This window comes from Mycteria americana, chromosome 14 (assembly GCF_035582795.1).
Source record: "Mycteria americana isolate JAX WOST 10 ecotype Jacksonville Zoo and Gardens chromosome 14, USCA_MyAme_1.0, whole genome shotgun sequence".
Taxonomy (NCBI): domain Eukaryota; kingdom Metazoa; phylum Chordata; class Aves; order Ciconiiformes; family Ciconiidae; genus Mycteria; species Mycteria americana.
In genome coordinates this window covers 8,145,541-8,164,934 of record NC_134378.1, presented here as the reverse complement: position 1 = coordinate 8,164,934, position 19,394 = coordinate 8,145,541, and the positions used below count along the sequence as shown (strand labels likewise).

The 19,394-nt window shown below is 38.6% G+C and overlaps 1 protein-coding gene across 2 annotated transcripts in view; it reads left to right on the top strand.

Annotated features, from left to right (window-relative positions):
• Positions 1-19,394, top strand: part of SULF2 (sulfatase 2) — a 169,809-nt gene that overhangs the window by 89,840 nt on the left and 60,575 nt on the right. For both annotated transcript variants that reach the window (XM_075517573.1, XM_075517572.1), the window contains exons 3-4: positions 13,157-13,338; positions 15,027-15,274. In XM_075517573.1, coding sequence (XP_075373688.1) covers positions 15,100-15,274 — 175 coding nt within the window. In that variant the 5' untranslated portion in view covers positions 13,157-13,338; positions 15,027-15,099. The remainder of the gene's footprint in view (positions 1-13,156; positions 13,339-15,026; positions 15,275-19,394) is intronic.

Here is a 19,394-nt window from a genome sequence, read left to right as displayed (position 1 = left end):
CTGTTTCTTTGCTAGTAAACAAAATTCAAATGTTTTAATACTGAGCTGTAACTATTGATTGGCACTTTACCATCCTTCATACTTGAATGATGGTAGTTAAATTTTTTTGTTTTACCACTCTTATTACTAAAAATCTGTGTGATGATTTGATAGGTACCTCCCAGAGCTTTTTGCTGATGCTACATGGTTTTATTCAGAAAAACTCAAGAGCCAAATCTGCAAAAATAGATTGTGAGTTTAAAATCTCATATTTACAAATTGCTCTGTATCTACAGTTTACATACCAACTTTTCAGTGTATGGTAAGAACTTTTTCCAACTAAGAGCATCCAGTCTTGTCTTGAAAAATAGTATTTTCAATTCCTGAAGAAATACACTCAGAAATTCTCATGTCAGACATTCCTATTTGTCAGGGGAGGTAGTTGATCTCTGTTATACTTTGGGACTAGCAAGTTTCTCAAGAATTATTACTGTAATCAACCATGAGAGTGATGAGGCATACAACTAATGTAAAGCTAACTAAAATACAAATAAAACGGTTGCATTGCCAAATGACAAATGCGTTCAGCTACAATTTCAGGACCTAAGGAAAGCTACATACATTTTCCTGTGGGTGCTAACCACTTCTGAAAAATCAATTTACTCCATTTTAGGTGTGTAAATGAGACTTATGATATGTAAGATATCTGACCTGTAATTTGTTGATCACTGGTAATGCAGTAGCTTTGCAGTGATAGAGATATAGACTGTGCTTCTACTAAAGTTAGTAATAAAATTCTCTCTGAATTTGGGATCAGACATAATTTTCAAGGAATTATTGAAATCAGAAATAATATGTATTCTAAGCCAGAAAGGGCAGCTGTGATGTTTCAAAATTAAAAAAAAAAAAAAAAAAAAAAAACAACAACAAAAAAAAAAAAAAAAAAAAGATGTTTAAAGGGACCAATCGGGCTCAGCTTGTTCTTTGCCAAATATAGCTGTAGCCAGCGATGCTCCTACAATGATGATGAGTTAGGGTTTTTTTAAATGGCAAACAGAGAGGATGCTGCTTGTGAATCTAGAGAAAATGACATAGAGCTAAGTATTTTTCTCAAATGAAAAGAGAAATTATGATTACAAATAATAACTCAAAGTGAGGGTATTGAATAGCAAAGGGGCTCAGTTGGATCTTGTAATATGCTGTACACACAAAGAAAATATAGATATAAATCACCTGAAATAGGTACTTATGTGATAGAAAGAAAATAAAAGGTTGAAACTAAGATAATTAGGTACAAGACCAGGATGCTAGTCAGATTACAGAATTGGAGTCTTTTATCTTGTTATATAAAGTATGAAAGAAGAATCTAATTGCACAGGACTCTGAACACAGACAGTAGCTGAAGCCTTATTTTTAGTGCTTTAGACAAATCTATAATAAGCCTGAAATTTTTGAAAGATGAGCAAAAATCAGCTCTATTTATACAAATGTATTAAAAATTTTAACACAAAAGATGAGAAGAGGAAGAAACAGGGTTGCAAGGCACATTTCAGACATTGCGGAGTCAGTGGCTGTTAGTAGTATAGTATTGTAGTCATAATCTAGCTTTTCTTGCACGCAGGAATCTTAATTGTCACTTCCTTATAGGAGATTGTAAACTCTAAAGGTAGGGGAGTGATGCTAAAGCTCACCTGGAGATTCAACTCTATTTTTAACTTTCTGGTAGTGAAAGTAAAGCATTCTTTAGCAAGGGCAGGACATGTTTCTGTTTCAGTATTTTTCTTGTTGTCGTGAATGAAGTAGAAAGCATTTTGATGGCTTTAGTGTCCTTTAAACATTATATAAATAATCTCTGCCCTTGGGACCTAGGGAAAAAAAATGGAAATTGTTGATTTCTAATTAAAAAGCAACTTTTGCAAAATATAATTATTTATATTTTAAGAACACATAATGTATGCATTAAGTCTTTCAAATGACTGCACGTTACCTGTACTGAGAGTAATGAAGCTACCGTAACACTATCAAAACTGCATATTTACTTGCTGATAGATCTCCGTGGTCCCCAGAGGAAATAACCTGCATAACCAAATGCACCAAATGACCTTACAGAAAGTGAGTCAAGAAACCTCCGAGGTCCTTGCAGATGATCAATAAGTGAGAGATGCCAGTGACTGGTAGGTGAACATTTCTCATAAAGTAACCACTCTATCTCTGATGAATCAGTCCTGATCCTCAAGGGACATCTACAAAGCACCTTCAAAAGATAAGCCTCAATATTAAAATTTATGACTCTGTTAAAAGGTAAAAATGATAGACTTGTTAGAGATACTGGTTTTATAGGTGTTACAATTTTCTTAACCTCTCTTCTGATTTCTCCTGTGTCTCTACCTCAGTAATAAGTTTATGTTTTTCAGGAGATGAGTTACTACTTTGTTTTAACAGATCAAGCTGTATCTCCTCTTTCTTTGCAAGCAAGCCTTCCCGTGTCAGAGATACAAGCTACTTTTCTTTCAGATGGCTTGATTAACACATTAGTTAAACTCAGAGCAGTTTAGCTTTGAAGATTGCTGCTTCTATTTCAGACCTGAAGAAGTGCTTGATATGCCTGAGGGTGTGTCTGTTCCTTCCCACGTGTAGCAGTTGATCTAATAACAGGCATCACATCCCATCATAAGCTTTGCCTCACTTGTGCTATTGAGGCAACTGAACAAGAAAATGACTTGGCCTTCTTTGGGTGTGCGAAATGATGGCAATTGTGTAATTTGCTCTCCTAATATTTCTTAAAATTGTGCATTTGAAGTTCAGCTTAGAATATATAAATTATTCAGTCAGATCCAGATATCTATATTATTATGAAAAGTATTAGAGGTAGAGAGGGAGAACTGTTAAACAGTAATAATTAGAAGACATAAGGAAAAGCAGAGTAAGGAAACAGTAACATGTAGCTTTCTGAATGGAGGTGAAGTCCAGTTGCATCCCTTTGGACTTTGTGCCTACAGAATAGGTCCTTGTAAGTGAAGGTACTTCTGCTGTAGTAATTCTGCGAATTCACCTGGACCTAAAAACCGCAAACCAAACCTTTATATGGCAAAGAGTATGTAACATGCACTGGATACCTGCTCCAAGTTTAGAGCTAATCAGAAGCAGGACATGAAGGTGACCATTCCAGGGTGCCAGGAGTACTCTTCTGTGGGCTGGAAATAGTGTGGTCACACGGATAGATCCTCAACTAGCATTAAATGCACAATGGGCCACAGGAAAGAGTAGTCATTGTAGTGTTGTATTAAGGTGAGGCCTGCTGCTCTATCCATCCTGTATCACTTGATTACACATTTTTCTGCTCTAATGCTTTCAAATCAGAGCATAGTTGTTATTAGATGGGCACAGAGTATTTTGTCATTACATACATTACTGTTTTCTTAGGGAATGTTATTTAAATAAGGGCAATGGCTGTTGACTTCTCTAAGAGAAGTTCTAGTAAAATTGAATATAATAGTCTTTCACATTTTGCATCACATACTGACTTGTGCTGAGATTGCAGCTAATCATTAGTTAAACAACGCGTTCAGTTGATTGTTGTCCCATTGCTCCATATCCATACATTTTCAACATCCAGATATCAGAATAGGAGGCAGCCTGAGCACCATACTAAAATGTGTTGAAAGCCTAGAAGGGAAAATTAGATCAGGATGTAAAACAAACAAACAAATCTGAGTTCTTTATGAAAAGAAAAATTCTTTATTAAAATAAATTATTAAATCATTGCTCACTTACAAGCAGCTATTCTAAGGGTAATTTACAAATGGGGAAAAAGGAGGGCTGCTTTTTTCACTACTGGACTCTTTTCTTCTTTATATGGGCTGTGTGACCAACAGTGATTCATTGAATTTATAACCTCTGTATAGATCTTCAGATGCATCTTTGAGCTTTATTAATAATATTAATGCTCAGAACACATATCTTGATTTTTGCATGTGCACTTCAGGATCATTCTAATAGTGTTTTCTTATGAATTTTTCTGTTTGGTTTTCCAGGAAAGATTTGTTTTGAGTTTGTCCAAATAGGTAAGCTATCACTTTTATCAGTGCACTGGGGTGTTTTGTTACTGTTACAACTTCCCTATCATCTTTGCTGCTTCAGTAGTTCACCAAGTAACTTGCATCCACTGTTGTGAGTTATGATCAAAATTCATTTGATTAATCTTAAACTAGAATTATATTAAGTCTTGACACATTGTAAACTCATAGTTGTAACTAAGTTCATACAGTATACTAAATCTTTATTTTCACACTGAAGAGTATAATGCATTTCTTTGCTTAGCATTTGGATCAATCAAGCAAGGTGAATTTTTCCCTTCTTTGCTTTTCTTGGCTGTGTTGCCCTTTTCCATTTTCATAGTACCTCAAAACATATAAACCATTTTCCCCCATAATGTGATTGCATATTTATAGAAAGTGCAACTTGACTTTAAAAGATAAAAGTAGAGCAATTGCCCACAAAATCATATTGAGCTGGAGCCTGTGATATAAAATGCATGCAATGTGAGGGATCAAGGAGTGGAGCATATTGGGCTGTTTATGCCTTCCTAATAGCATTCTGATTTGTTGTTGAAGCAGTATTTACACATTTTTGGCAACTGAAATGCGGTTGTTTAAAGAAGTAAAAAATTAAACTCTATACTGCCATAAGGTCTCTGACCAGTGTAATCAGTGTAACTCTGGACTGATTACTGTAATAAATTACACTGAGGAAAAGCAGGTGAGATCAGACTCATGTTCTGTTGCTGGCTTTATTTCTAGGTCTTTGAAGATCACTCAGAGCATGTGTGTATACATTACAAAATATGAACGCAGAGAGGAGAAATCAAAATGACTAATAGTTTGAGAGGTTTACATATGATGAGTTACTATAAAGGTTAGCAAGTCTGAAGAAGGGTTGGAAGGCATTGACTGAAGTATGTAAAAATGTGAAAGCCAGCCCTTCTTTTCTATTTCATGTAACATGAGAAGAGAACAATATTTGAGCTCTGAAAGCACAATATATTTGGCAACAGTGAAAAAGACATGCCTTGCACAGCATGTGGCCTATCTTCTATTTTTGGGGTGGTTTTTTAATGACTTTGGGCTGTCTCTGGCTGTCTGTCTTCTCATTTCCCAGAAGTTCCTTCTCTGTATCGCTGACATGCTGCTCTTCCTGTTGCGCTCCATTATGGGGGGACAGTTCCCCATGAGTGCTTGTTACACCCTTGAGTTTCAGCTGTTATCTCAGAACTGACGGAAAGATAATGGTCTGGATACCCACTATCTGCCAGCTGGATCAAAGTGGTTGCGCTTTACGTGCAAATCCATAGTTTAGTTAACAGTCCAGCATGCATTGTTCAATATGACTTTCTGTGCCACACTATTTGAAAGTAAGGTGGACAGAGAAACTGTAGATTAAATTTTTGGAGGGATTTATGTGCCTAACGATGCAGATAGATGTGTGATGATATTTAAAGAAATACCTGCACGTCTTTTTTCCCCCTAATTTTAATAGGTATATCCTGGGATTTTTTTTTTGGACAAATTATTTAAATAGGCAACATCTGTTATTTGAGGTACAGTAAAATAACTCCAAGCTGTTAAAGGGCATACTGTGAGAAATATCTGAAATTTAGTTGATGATGCACAGTGAAAAAGCTCTGGTGTGGGAGTGAAAGGGAATGATCTTGCTTCTTCATTTTATCTTTTGAACTCCTGATCAGTTGTGATGATCCCTATACACCAGCGGAACCCTTTTCCAGTTAGTGAAAAGAGTTTGTTTTGTTTAAGAAGTAGATACCTAAAAAGTTCCTTCCCCGTTGCACCAGTAGGCTTTCAGACCATCTTGTTTTACCAGTAGTTTCACATTATTTTGTTGCACTAGACTTCAAATAAACCACAGTGTTTTAAATATGTCTATATCCTTTGAATTTTTGGCAATAGGAAAACTAGCTGAAATCGCTAAACTGCTTTAACTTTGGAAACTATTCACCAAGTGTGCATAATAGTAGTTATCCGTCCTGTTTTGTAACAGTGCCAGAACAAGTTCTTTTGAAATGCATGAGATGGAAACCCCATTCTCTTCAAGAGGAAGCACCTTTCACTTTGCAGGGTTGTCTCAGACCAGGGGGTATATTATCCTCTTAATGCACTTGCATAACTCCCATTAACATTAATGGAAATTACATGCACTCACTGTGAGGTGAATATACCCTTTTGTTGAAATGAGCGATCTATTGCGACGGATTTTCCAGTGATGTTAAATCAGATTTCGATTGCTATACTAATGTCACTGATACTAGTTTTAGTATCTTTGTTGCTTGTAGTTTATATTATGAAAATTCACAATGTAGCTTTATATTAGGTCATGTTTCTTATAATAGAAAATCCCATTTACAGTGCTCTAGAAAAATTACGTTTTAAGCAGGGAGCTTGTCCATTTCCTTCTCCTATGTAAAATGTGGACCACTGTAGAGCAAGCTTTGTATTTTCTTTTGCCTTGGTTGTTACTGTTTGCAGTCCCTTTAGAGATAGTTTGTAGAGGTGGTGTATTGCAAACTGTTGGCCTGTGGTTAGGACAGAGGAACGCTGGGTTCCTGGCCTTGTTGCTGAAAGTCTGTTTGGCTCTGGGTGACCCAGCTGCCTAATCTGACACTAATTCATGTCTAAAATGTGCAGAATCAGAACATCATAGCTCACAGGTGTGTTGGAAAAACTAATTGTCTGTAAATTGTTTTATTGTGAGATGAAAGTCGCTAGCAAAAGGTCAAATGTTATCTCAGAAAGCAATATAACAATTTTATCAAAATGTTAGCAAGCTGTAGCTCCTGTTTCACACACAGCTTTTGTATTAGTGTGACTCCCTGTGAGGGAGCGGTTTATTTATCCCAATACAGTTATACTGTTGCAGCCCCTAGTGTGGACGCAGTTGTACTGACATAAAGTGCTTCACTTGCATTGTTTATTCCTGTCTGTACAGGGGCACACTTGGTACCTTAGTAGTGACATACCTGTATTTGGAGGAATTGTGACATTTCATTTTTTGCTGATTTAGGGTCAAATCTATATGTAGCCAAGAATGTAGCCAACAATGAAAAAAGGTTCAAGACAATTAGCCTTCTCCAGCGAAGTCCAAATTAGGTCATTGGAGGTCAATGCTTGTTTTAAAGCAAAAGTCCAAATAAATCATAGATGGAACAGAAGTGTGTGTGTCTGTATATATAGATATATCTTGCATTGCTTTTCAAAATATTTCCTTCTAGAACTCTCTGGTTCTTTCTGTGAGTCTCTTCTGCTCTGGCTTTTTTCCTTAAAACCACAGCTAGTCATTTTCCTATAGCATTTTCAGGAACCATCATATTTCCTCACTGGTTCTGCAGCTGTAGAAGTGTGTATTTTGACTTGAGTAGGGAAATGATAGAATCTTCTTTTTCTAATCTGTTTCTTACTCCTCGTCTTCCATTGATTATTGTTCTTGCACAGGAAAACGATATCCTGTCATTTTCAACCACATAAACCATTTTCACTGTAGCATTATTTTATGATAAAAATAGTGGCATAATGTTCATTTTATTCTCAGATGTATGTTTTCTAATGCATATTTTAAAGATACAAATTCAAAATAAAAACTTACAGATACACTGGAACTGGTGATTTATGGCCTCCTCTGTGGATAATTCAGTATTAGATGTAATAATGTGTCAGGAAGTTCTGAGTTGAATGGGTGACACTATCAGCATGGGAATGCTAGAAGAAAATGTTATACTCTTCTGTTTTTTAACATATTAATGTACCAGTATCTTTGAAAGATATGAATTTAAGAGGGCCTTAAAGAATCCACTAAAGATATTACACATTTAGATATTTATCCAAACACTATTACGTTCCAGGAGTAGAATGTAACTTGTTCCAAGTAGTGTAGACAGCACCTGCTGTCACCACAGTCCCTACCTCGAAGAGCTTGATTAAGCTTTTCTTAATTACTGATGAATATTGGGTCCTTTAATTTCAGCTGCACAGGTGGAATGAGGTCTGTGTTACCAACCCGAGGAAAGCAGCAGGCTCTCTCTCCACAGGTGTCTGGGTGCAGGGCCCCAGGCACGCCCCCAGCCACTTTGGAGGCTGCTACCTACCTCACTCCTCAGCCCAGCAGCGCTTCGGGGGAGGTCAGTAGTGAGGGGCCTGACTGAGCTCGGCAAATGTGAGCGATCGGGGACGAGCATAAAATATGAGGGGCAATTAATTCACTCTCCCCCCCCCTCCATGGACTATCCCCTTTGCTTATAAATGCTTTGTGCACCCGGCGGCAGCTCAGCATCGGCCCCTTCCCCTTGGAGGGGGCTGTCTCTGCGGCCTCGCCGGTTCCCCGTCCTGCAGGAGGGCAGAGCCGCAGCCCGCGGTGCTGCCGCTGGACTTTGAACGAGCCGGGGGCTGGTGGAACAGGTTTCCTCTCTGCCCGCCGCCGGGGCATTGCGTCAATCCTGGGAGGAGGATCCTCGAGGTAAATGAACTTTTTAAACGGGAAAAGGAGAAGAAGGGAGAGGAGGAAGAAGAGGGCGGGCAGCACCCGCCCGAGCGCTTCCTCTAAACGCTTGTTCGGGAAACGGGCTTCGGCCGCTGCCCGGCGCCACTGCCGGAGGATGCGCTTCTCCGCCCCGCCGGGCGCCGGGCTCCGCAGGCGGGCTGTGGGAGCACCGGCTGTAGCACGGCACGGCTGAGCGCCGGCTCCGCGGGTGAGTGTGCGGCGGCGGCTGCGCTGCCCGCGCAGGGAGCGCTGGAAGGGGCGTCTGGAGCTCGCCCGCCCGCCCGCCTCCCCAGCTAGGGACGGCGCGGAGCCTGGGAGCGGCTGGGCGGCGTTGCCCTCGCATCTGGGGCTCCCGGAGGCCGAGCCGGGCTGCCATAGCGGGGAGCCTGGGCGGAGGGTCTAATGCAGCAGGCAGCGAGCAGGTCTGGCCGCGCTCCTACTGCATAGGTAACGGGCGGGGCTGGAAGTTGAGTGAGGCGTTACGAGAAAGGGGGCTTGGGGCTGGGAGGGCAGGCAGGGGTGAGCGGATGCTGGACCGGCGGGGGCTGGAGGGAGAGGGGATGCGATGCGGTCCTGCCGTCGGGATGGCTGCGCCCCCGCTGCCTCTGGCTAGCCCCGTCTGGTGCGGCGGGAGCTCCCCCGGAGCGCCACCGCCCTTCGGCCCTCCCGGCCTTGAGGCTGCTGCCTGCCCTGGCACGGCAGGGTGGGCGCTCGGTGCCAGCCCGGTAGCTATTAACCCTGCTGGGGGGGATCGTGCCGCGCCCCCCTTGCGCGGGGGCGGAGAGGGTATGGTCCTGGCGGCGGTGGGTGCTGGCGGGGCCGTGTGCGTGCCACCCGCCCGCTGGATGTGTCCCCGTGGTCGGTGAGAGCCAGCCGCGCCGGGCTGTGGCTGTGCGGAGAAGAGTTTCCACAGACGACTGATGCCGTGGCACTTAGCTTCTCGTTTGGCAAATTACCGTGCGTATCCGGGTAATGCGTGTATCTGAATGTCTGTACGTGGTTGCATCTGTGTGTACACAGCATGATTTTTTTTCTGTATGCAGCTGCAAAAGATTGTGTTTACTTGGTAGAATGTATTTGTGTAATGGTAACTGTTCTTGCCTACTTTTTCTGTCTTAAAACACTTGCGTTCATTCCCTTCTGCTATTTTCAGAAGTGAAAGTCTGTGGTTTTTACTGTACTTAATACAAGTTAATATAATTAAAGTCAAAGACTGTGTATCTTTATTATTTATAAATATGTGAAGATAATAAGTATAATAGGGAAATAATTCTTAATCTCTTTCAAGTTGTTATTGGGTTATCATTGCATGTGGTGCAGAAAAGCATATTTATTATTGTGGATTTGGGGGATCCAAATAGCAATTTAACCTGTCTGAAGACTAACTTATTTTGCGTGTATTGCTGGGAAGCTCTAGTAATAACGTGCAAGCAGTGAACAAAAAGAATAGTATGGGTTCGTGGAAAGTGTATTGTGCTGTTTAAAACACTTTTAAAAATATCAAGTCCTAGGGAAATTTATAACTAATTTATAATTCAATTTTATTTAAAATAAAGTTACAGAATAGGAAGAGATTCTATAACGCAAGTAAGCTTCCCTGTGATAAATATTTAGCTTTGGTATAGGGTTCACCATCATAAGGAAAGCGAGCCAGAAGAACACATTTGAATAATAATTCAGTGCTCTAATAAGTCTGGAAGCTGTGTTCCTGACTTCTTCTGAAGTTGTAGATACTTGCAAATACAAATACTTGAGCCACAGTTTGTGCAGGTAAATCAGCACAACTGTAATCTTTGAGAGTCACATTTAGCACTGGGGGTTTGATTTTGTACTTTCTCTTAAATTTTTGACTGCCTGGGGAAAAGAATCAGGAAGTATAAAACTATAAGAAAACACGGCATGTTAGATTACAGCAGTAATGTTGATACCAGCCTTCCCCTGGGAACCTTGTTTGATTGCAAACAAGATCCTTCCCAATCCACATATAAAAATGTGTTTCTCTCTTACAAACAAAATATAATGGTTTCAAATGATGGTTGACAGCTTCAGTGAAAAAGGAGTTACCATAACCAAACCTGGATGTATAGGAGTGACTCAAGAGTTAAAAGAACAGCAGCACTGCTGAATCCATTTAACTGGCAAAGTGGTTTTAATTGGGTTGGTTGCTAGGGAATGGCTCCAGCACCATGTATTTCAATGAATTTAAACGCTGGACAAATGGCACACCGAAGTCTGCTTAAATAGTACACCTGGTATTGGCTCCAGCCGAATTTAGAGCAGGTGTGCATTGCTTCTTGCTAACCCGTTTTCCCTTATAGTGCAGTTCCACTGTGTGGCTGACATGCTGTTACCCTGGTCTGTGGTGGCTGCTGGGTGAGCTGAACTTGCTGTACTAATTCTGTATTTGGTGTTTTGCAGTATGCTTATTTAAAAAAAAAAAAATCAGTTAATGTAAACATAACTAGAAACAGCTTTCTAGAAGTAGGCTCAAAGCAGGATTAATTTACGTATTTGATACAAGAATTAATTTGTTATATGTTTGTACCTTTTCTGTTACAGGAAGAGTCAGATACTACTCTTGATTATAGTGGAATGACTTAATTATTTGACTTCAGGGAAGTTGTACTGGGCTTATGCATGGGACAGTTGTGCTAGGACTTGCATTAGCAAGGTTGGGAGCGCTGGTGTGTGCAAGCCACTGTCAATTACTGGTTTTGCACACAGTGCCTGTTACATCTGTGCCAAGCAATACTAATCAATAGCATGTTAAAAATACGATCTGGGGGCGGAACTGACACCGGTCATCCCTGTGCATCCTGCCTGTGCTGTTGTAGAACTGACATTAATTACTGGGGGCAGTGTTAAAAAGAAGTCTTTCCTTGGTGTAAATGCTACTTGGGAAGAGAACTTGGCTCTGTTCTTTTATAAATAGAATAAATGTACTGAAGTCTGGTTTTATCTCTTCAACATTTATAATGTGACTTAGTGTAACGTTCTGTGTTGCCACATAGGAGAATTAAGTTTTGCTCTATTCTCATTCCCCATACTAGCAGGAGTTAAGAATAAAAAGAGGCAGCTGTATCTAATTCAGGTTATGAAGGGAGTCAGGGACTTGTTAAACTCGACCCTAAACCATAGAAAATAAGAGGACCAGACTTTCTCTAAAACAGCCTGCTAGGAGGCTTTCATAGGCTTAATAAAGCTCAGCTAGATGCCCCAGCTGAAGAAGATATCATACATTTCTGATAGCACTTTCCTAAATATAAAACAGGAGTGACCAGACTTGTCAAGTTCATATGTGTAATCTGGGAGAAAATAAGAGGCATACCTAATTCTCATGAGATCCACTACAGATTAAGCATCCTTAATATTAGATAGCCAGGAGGATGGCCTGTAGAGGCACATAAAGCAGTGGACCATCTGTACCACTCAGATCAAAATGCATCGTTGGAGAGAGTGCTATATTAAAAGTGAAGGCAGATTGGGGCACTGCTGGGGAACTCTTCTGGCTTTATCTGTGAGTTGCAGATTAAACTTGTTGACAGAAATGGGGAAAGAACTGTTAATAGAGACTTCTTAATGTCATATTTCTTCCCTGAAGTTCACTGAAGACTAAGGGTTAAAAAAATCAATCTATATTTGACCACTGGCAATGCATGCGAGAGACTCTTCTGCTGTTCTGAGAACTATTTAAAGCTGGCTTTTAGATTTTACTGCATATATGCTGTTAGTTGTGGCATGTCTGTCTTTTATGAATACATACTTCAAGAAATAGGTTATTTTCTAAAATTGCTTTAATTTTCTTACCTAGTTATTGGTATGAGTTTTGCACATAATTACATACTTTGAGTTGGTTCCCAGCAGTACTTACCCTGATAATAATAGGAACATAACACATCAGAATAGTTGAAGAATCTTCATCAAGGAGGGGGTTGAGAATGAGATAACAGGTTTGGTAGAAGATGCCTGTTGTACTTGACATGAAATTCTCTCCTCCACCCGCAGTATCCTCTTGGAGATAACTAATTCTTTTAACCATAAATATACAAGTGTGGATAAAATAGCTGTGGAATAGCAGTTTATGTACATCCCCAAATGCATTAAGTATTTTGCAGATATATAAGCAGCTCTCTGAGCTGGGGACAACGTCTATTTTTAGATACAGTGGAGTGAGTGAGGGGCAATAAACTGTGAGGAAAAGACAGGTTGAGGGGAGGGAGGCAATGAGGTCATGAGGTTACTTCCATGCATTTGTTTAAAAGAAGTGAGAAGAATGCAAGGAAGACACATGCACATACTCTACAGCGAATGTAGTTATGAGCAGATATAACAAGAAGGGACAGCCTTCTAAATGCTACAAGAAAAGTCAGCAAATGGTATTATTCCAAGAAGCTGTTGGCTAGTATAGAGCAGAAAAAAAACCACATTAACTTTTAGACCTTCAGAAAAATGTTTGTGTGTAATGACAGCATCTATGTTGTCAGCTTGTTTATTTTTTTTTTAAACAGAAGTACATATGGAGTCATTTCTGAAGAGCAAAAGCCATTTCTCTACCCTCTCCCCCAAAAAGCTGGTGTCCAGGAATATGTGCCTGCTAAACTAACTCCCCCCCCCCCCCCCCCCTTTGAAAGAGATCCAGGTTTGCCTCTCAAGCTGCTTTTGACTACTCTGGAGAGTAGCAACACATTGAGTCTGACATGATTCTTCCCAGTTGTACTGCTGCAGATGGAATTCTGAGTACAAGGAATGAAAATTGATAGGACTGGTCGGTGTTCCTTCTGCTGTAGCCTGGCAAATCTCTGAGGAGCAGCAGAGGTACTAAAACTGTATCTGTAAATTTAGGAAGTTGGACTTTTCTCTTTCCCTACCCATTGGAACAAGTGCTAGGATATTTAAAATCAATTTTTAGTTTCTATGAAAAAAGTTAATTTCACCTGCCTGTGAAACTCACTGGAGAGACTAGTGAGGAAGAAGGATTTTTCATTTCCTCAAAACCTTATTAGTGTACATTTTTGGAAAGCAGCCTTAATAAATGTTGCATCATACTCTAGCTATGTATCTGTTGACTTATATGAAAATTCAATACGTGTTTCTTAAATAAGCATAGAAGCTGAGTATAATTTTTCAGACCGGTGGTTTTGCTATTGCACGAGAACTTTCTTAATCAAGTTTATCTCAAAGAACAGATGCTGACAGAGATGAAGTAATAATGTGGCTATGAAATAATCTGCTGGAGGAAAAACTGTTTTCCCAAGTGGCTTTAGGGACAGAATAGCCAATGTATTTCTTTGGGTAAAACACACTGTGCTAGGTTTTTTCTACTTGGGCATTTCTGGTCTTTACAAAAAGCAGATAGTCTCCCTTGTGTCATTTTTAATTGATTTTTCATTGCATTACAAGAGATCATTGGCACCAGTCCAGGAAAAGGCAGGCAGCAAGTAGGGAATTCATCAAAAACTGACTCACTGATCACTGGATCTGATGAAATAATTAGTACTTGATATTTTCAATACAGTTTCGTACTGTTATTTTGACTTCTGAAAGCAAGAGACAATTCCTTTATACCAGAAGATCACTGAGCAAAACTATGATTTCAAAAATTCTTCAGCATGCTTATTCATTTTTTGTAATCTCCTTGTAGGAATTGCTAAGAATTTTTTATTGGCTCATTAACAGGAGCAGTACCGGTTAGACATCCTCTGTTTTGCAAACAAGTCAATTTGGGGGCATTGGATTTATGACAGAGGGAAGTCATAGGCAGTGCAAATCATTTTGGTGCATCCATTCCCAAACGTATGCAGTAATGGGCCTTCAAATGTGTTCATTAATAATAATGATATTTTAAAAAAAAAAAAAATCTTGGAAACCAACAGAAATGCTGAAGGGATATCACACTAACATCAAAGCTGCAGTAGACTTCAAACAGTATCATACCATAGTTCCAAGATCTGGGCAGCTCTGCTCTCTAATGAAATTTGTAAGATAAATCAGTGTATAACAAGTCTTCTATCTGAGGATCCTCTATGAATTTGCAAATGTTTTGTTAACTCAGTAAATTTTACCACAGTCCTGTTTAAAAATATGGATAGACGTGGGTTTTTTTTTTCTTCAACATCTGCATTTTTGATGCAGTAAACAAAAATGTCATCTCAAAACATCCCAGAACCTTAAGGAAAAAGATTGCTTTTTATATGTATCAAAGCAAAAGTAAGAGTTTGATACCCTGCTAAATCCTTGAACTTGCTGCCAAATTTGAGCATAGAGTGAAACTTCATTGCCTGTGTTGGTAACAGCTTATGAACGGTAAATTTTTCAAGTTTCTGCTTCTAGCTGGCACTAGAAAAACATTCAGTTGCTTTGTTGTTGTTGTTGTTTTTTTTTCCTTAGGAGTTAGATTATTTCAAGTATATTGCTTTTTACTTCTTCAGAGAGAACTTTGCTGTTCCTTGTGGGGGCAGGGGGGTCGAGGTATAGATAAATACTTGTTTCCCTCTCCCTTATAGGAGACCTGCAAACAAAAAAGAAATAGAAGCCATTAACCTACCTTGTTCAGAGAGAACACTAAATCAGCACAATATGGCACAGCATAGTGTTGTCCTTGGATTATTCATGATGACTGTTTTATCGCTGTTGGATGGAAGTTCAGCTTTCCTGTTAAATCAGCGTCTGAAGGGAAGATTTCAAAGAGACCGAAGAAACATCCGCCCAAACATCATCCTTGTTCTTACTGATGATCAGGATGTAGAACTTGGTAAGAGCCCAGCATAAAGAGAATTTTAGCTAATGAGTATGGCACTGCTTTTCCTTGAAGCTGGATTCTTGCGTTCAAACTAATTATCTTTTTTTTTCACTGTGAAAAATGGTAGGAAGAACAAGTAGCGAAAGTTTAAACCTACGTTTATGTAGAAAAGACTTTCTGTCTGCCTGCAGTTCAAGGACAGCAAAAGTTAGTCTCAACTTAAAATGTCACACTTCCTGTTTCTGTGGAAATATGAGATTCCTGCCTATCTGTCTTCATCTAGACACCTAAACTGTGCTTCTGGCAATTGCAAGTATAACCTGGGAAGCTACATGCCAAAGCAGTAGGTTTAAATTCATAACTGATTATTGCACCATGTAATTACCCAATTTTTTTTCTGTAATTGCAGACATTCATTACATATACAATTTTAATTTTAGTTACTTAAATGTTACCTAACATAGTCATACTATTCTTGGTATTGTCCATTTAGATGTGTAGTTAATTACTGACCAAAATCACTTAGTATGAAAAGGTTCTACTGTGTTATTCAACGCTATGTTAATTGCTGAAGAAAGGAGATGAAGATTAAACACACGCTTTGCCTAATGATTTGGAATAATGAATTAACTGACAGAGTCTGGGTTTTGTTCCATTACCTGAACAAGCTTATATTTACCAAATGTTGTCTGTAGTTAGAAGTGATTAACACAAACTAGTTTACATTAATAATTTTGTGTTAGAAATATGCTTTTACATGAGTATAAAGTCTGGATCACCTGAAAGACGAGAGCTTGTATATGTGTGGTCTGGTGGGTTTTTTTGACAGTTACTGCATCAAATTTTAGTATGGATGGGGAAAATTGGAAAACAGACCTCCCAGAAGAAACAGAACACAATAGTAAAGTTAATCAACTTGTATTACTTATACAATTACTCATCTAGCTGAGAAGTTAATCACAGCAACATGGCAGTATTCTTACAGATGCTTCCTTTTTGTCAGTATTACTGCATGTTTGCAGTATCATAGATGTCATGTTCTTCTCAAAGGTGGTGAGAAAGCCTGCTGTGGCAGTAACCCCACCAAATACAAACGTAATTCAAATTAGTAGGATCAGCAGATTTGTAGTTGTTGTTGTTGTCGTCGTCACTTTTTTTTTTTTTAAATGGTTATTTGGATCACAAATAAAGCAGTTTCAATAATGTATATCCAAAAGAACCTAAGTACATTATCTTGCAGGCTCAGAAGGTGGTCCTAAAAAATTTATCATCTTCTATTTTATGCTAGCCGGCTTGTTTCTGATGCAATTGTCTAAGTCCTTTGGGCAGTATGTTTCTCTTCTCTGATAATCTGATGCTTTCGAATTTCAAGCATAATGGGCATGTGTCCACGCAAATTAGGATCTAACTAAGGAAAATCCATTTGATGAAGCTGAGATTTGATATTTGTCATTTGCCACTAATGGCTTTGTGAGACCCAATATTTGTTTGAATTAATTTTTATTCTTGTCTATTGTCTGGTGAGCTGTCCAAGTTAATCAAAATTGCCATTTGTGGGGATTGTGGTTAATGCATTTACGAAAGATGAAAACAAGATGTGAATTATAAATAAAAGCTAAGGAAAACTTGGAAGCTATGAAAGTGTAGCAGAGAAAGCTGTGCATAACTAAGATTTCATCTGTTTCTAAGAATACTCTGTGACTGATGGGTGTTGTAGCTTTCATTGTTCTTTTGAGGCTACTTTTGAGGCAAAAGGGAAGACAAGACAATCTCAAGTGCTCTTAACAGCCTTTCCTTTATTTAATTTAAGATAGATTTAACGATGTACCAGTAGCAGGTGGAGTTTACCAGAAAAAGAATGTTGTCCTTTCAGGAAAGGAGTACAACTTTTTTTTTTTTTTAATTTGCACTACTGTTAATCTTGAGTTTTGCTTGGGAAACCAAATCTCAGCCTTGTATTGAAAAAAGGAAAAGACTGATGAGAGGCTGATGAAAAGGATGCAGAATCTCCAGGTCAAAGGAGAACAAGTGTAAATTGTAATGGATACAAATGGGAGAAGACAAATGAGAACACCAAGAACTACTGAAACATACACACTCAGTTGACTAATCAAAAGAGTTGTACTGACAAGCAGAATTTAAAGAAGAGGAATATACTGATGAGGAGAAAGAATTAATTAGAAACAAAGACTTTTTTTTTTTCCCCATTAGAGCCATTTAAGTCCAAGTTAGTATAATGCTGATGTCCCCTGTGTGATGGACTCAGCATCTCCAGTTTAATTACATTTGCCTACCATATTGCTGTGGTTTAACAAACCAGCTTATTTCATTATCTCATAGTTGGAGAAAGATCTGATTATTTAGAAGATATTTCAGCCATGTTAGAGAAATCTGAGTGAGAGGTGATTTGTATGTTCCTACATCTTCCTCTGAAAAACTACAAAAGTGGCACGGAAGATAATTTTTCTTAGTTATCATACATGGAGATTAGGGCTTTAGAGCTTCGTTAAAATTAAATACAAGAAAAAAAAGGAAATGAAGATGTGAAAAGGGTGTCTAATGAGGTTCAAATAGGATAAAAATAGAAGGCTTTAGGGGACAGTTAATTAACATTCGGGGGTTCAGTTAACTTATCTACATATGGATACCACTTCTTAAATTGTGCTTCAGAGTAGACTAAGTCACTTGGGACTTAATGCAAGTTCTTCAACAGCTGGAGCTCCCTAAAACTCATGTAAATTATGACCTCTGACAACAAAACACAACTAATGAGAAAGTCAATATTATTTCATAAACAACTGGTATATTTTCTCCATTAATATTAGTCAAAATATCAGCCTTATCCCTAAAGTGAACTGTGAAGACACACTAAGCAAAGTTATGGATACCACACAATTTCAAGTGGAATTTCAGCCTAGGTTTTCCTTCCCTTTGTTCAGTGAGCAGCTTGAATGCATCAAATTGATTAAACTTTCATATTTTCACAGTAGTCCAATGGATATTTTTTAAAATAGCTTAGAAATTTCACATTTAACTAATAAATAATTTTTATTTATAATCAGTGGTTTTAGATAGGTAACAGAACATTTTCTGAATTAAATATTGGCAGTTCAAAGCATGACTTCCCTTGGTATATCCACTTAATGAAACCCCAGAAGGTTTTCCAACTCAGAATGTGATTTGGTGAGGTTCCAGTTGCTGATTAACACATAAGTAATCTTCTGCCACAGAAAGATCAATTTCTACTTTTTCTCACAATTCTATGTTTGTATTGGAGACAAGCTGAAGAAAATAAGTTTTGGTTGGCTGGTTTAATGCTGTTTAAAATATTTAAAGCTGGCCTATTTAAGATGGTACAGAAGAGTATGCTGGATTTTTACCTTCCACTGATCTGTCACTCTGTGTTAGTTCTCAAGCTGGGGAAGCAGATTAGATCATATGTTTTTGTATTAAAGACTGTTGATATATAGGGCCTTGTCATTACAGCAGTTTTATTAGAGGAGGTTACTGTCCCCAAGGGGAGTCTTAACATGTACTGTTATTTATGCACAGATGCCTCTGTCATTTAAAGGCGTTGTTAAATTGTATTTTAATATTAGGATGACAAAACATTCTTTCCGTCTGCCTATTTATGCTTGGGCTAGCTCATAAGACAACACAGAGGAAACATCCACAGTTTTCAGGCTCATATAATGTATAATTGACTGTTATAATTGTTAACTGTGTTGTTAGTGCCTTTGAGCACTGACGCTTATCCCACAGTTATGGAAACAAAAAATCTTGCTTTCTTCAGAAACGTCTCTTTGATATGTGAAGTTTAGCAAGTTCTAAAGGCGGAGTGCGATAACCTGCCTTGGTTCTTGTCACAAAGTGATGTGAAAGAGATATGCTCTGTCCTGAGAAATGCACAAACAGATTTTTTTTATTATTTTTTTTTTATATTCATTCCAACAAAATGATCTCAAGAACACTAATACCATGGCAATTTTTAGGTAAAATGACCTAAGGTAGCAATTAACCTTCCTTCATGGTGCCAGAGAGTCAGATTTTGTATGTGGCTTATGACCGTTTTCCCTCTAGGTTTTGACTCCTGGTTATATTAATGTGCCCTGTATCAAATTGACTTACTGTT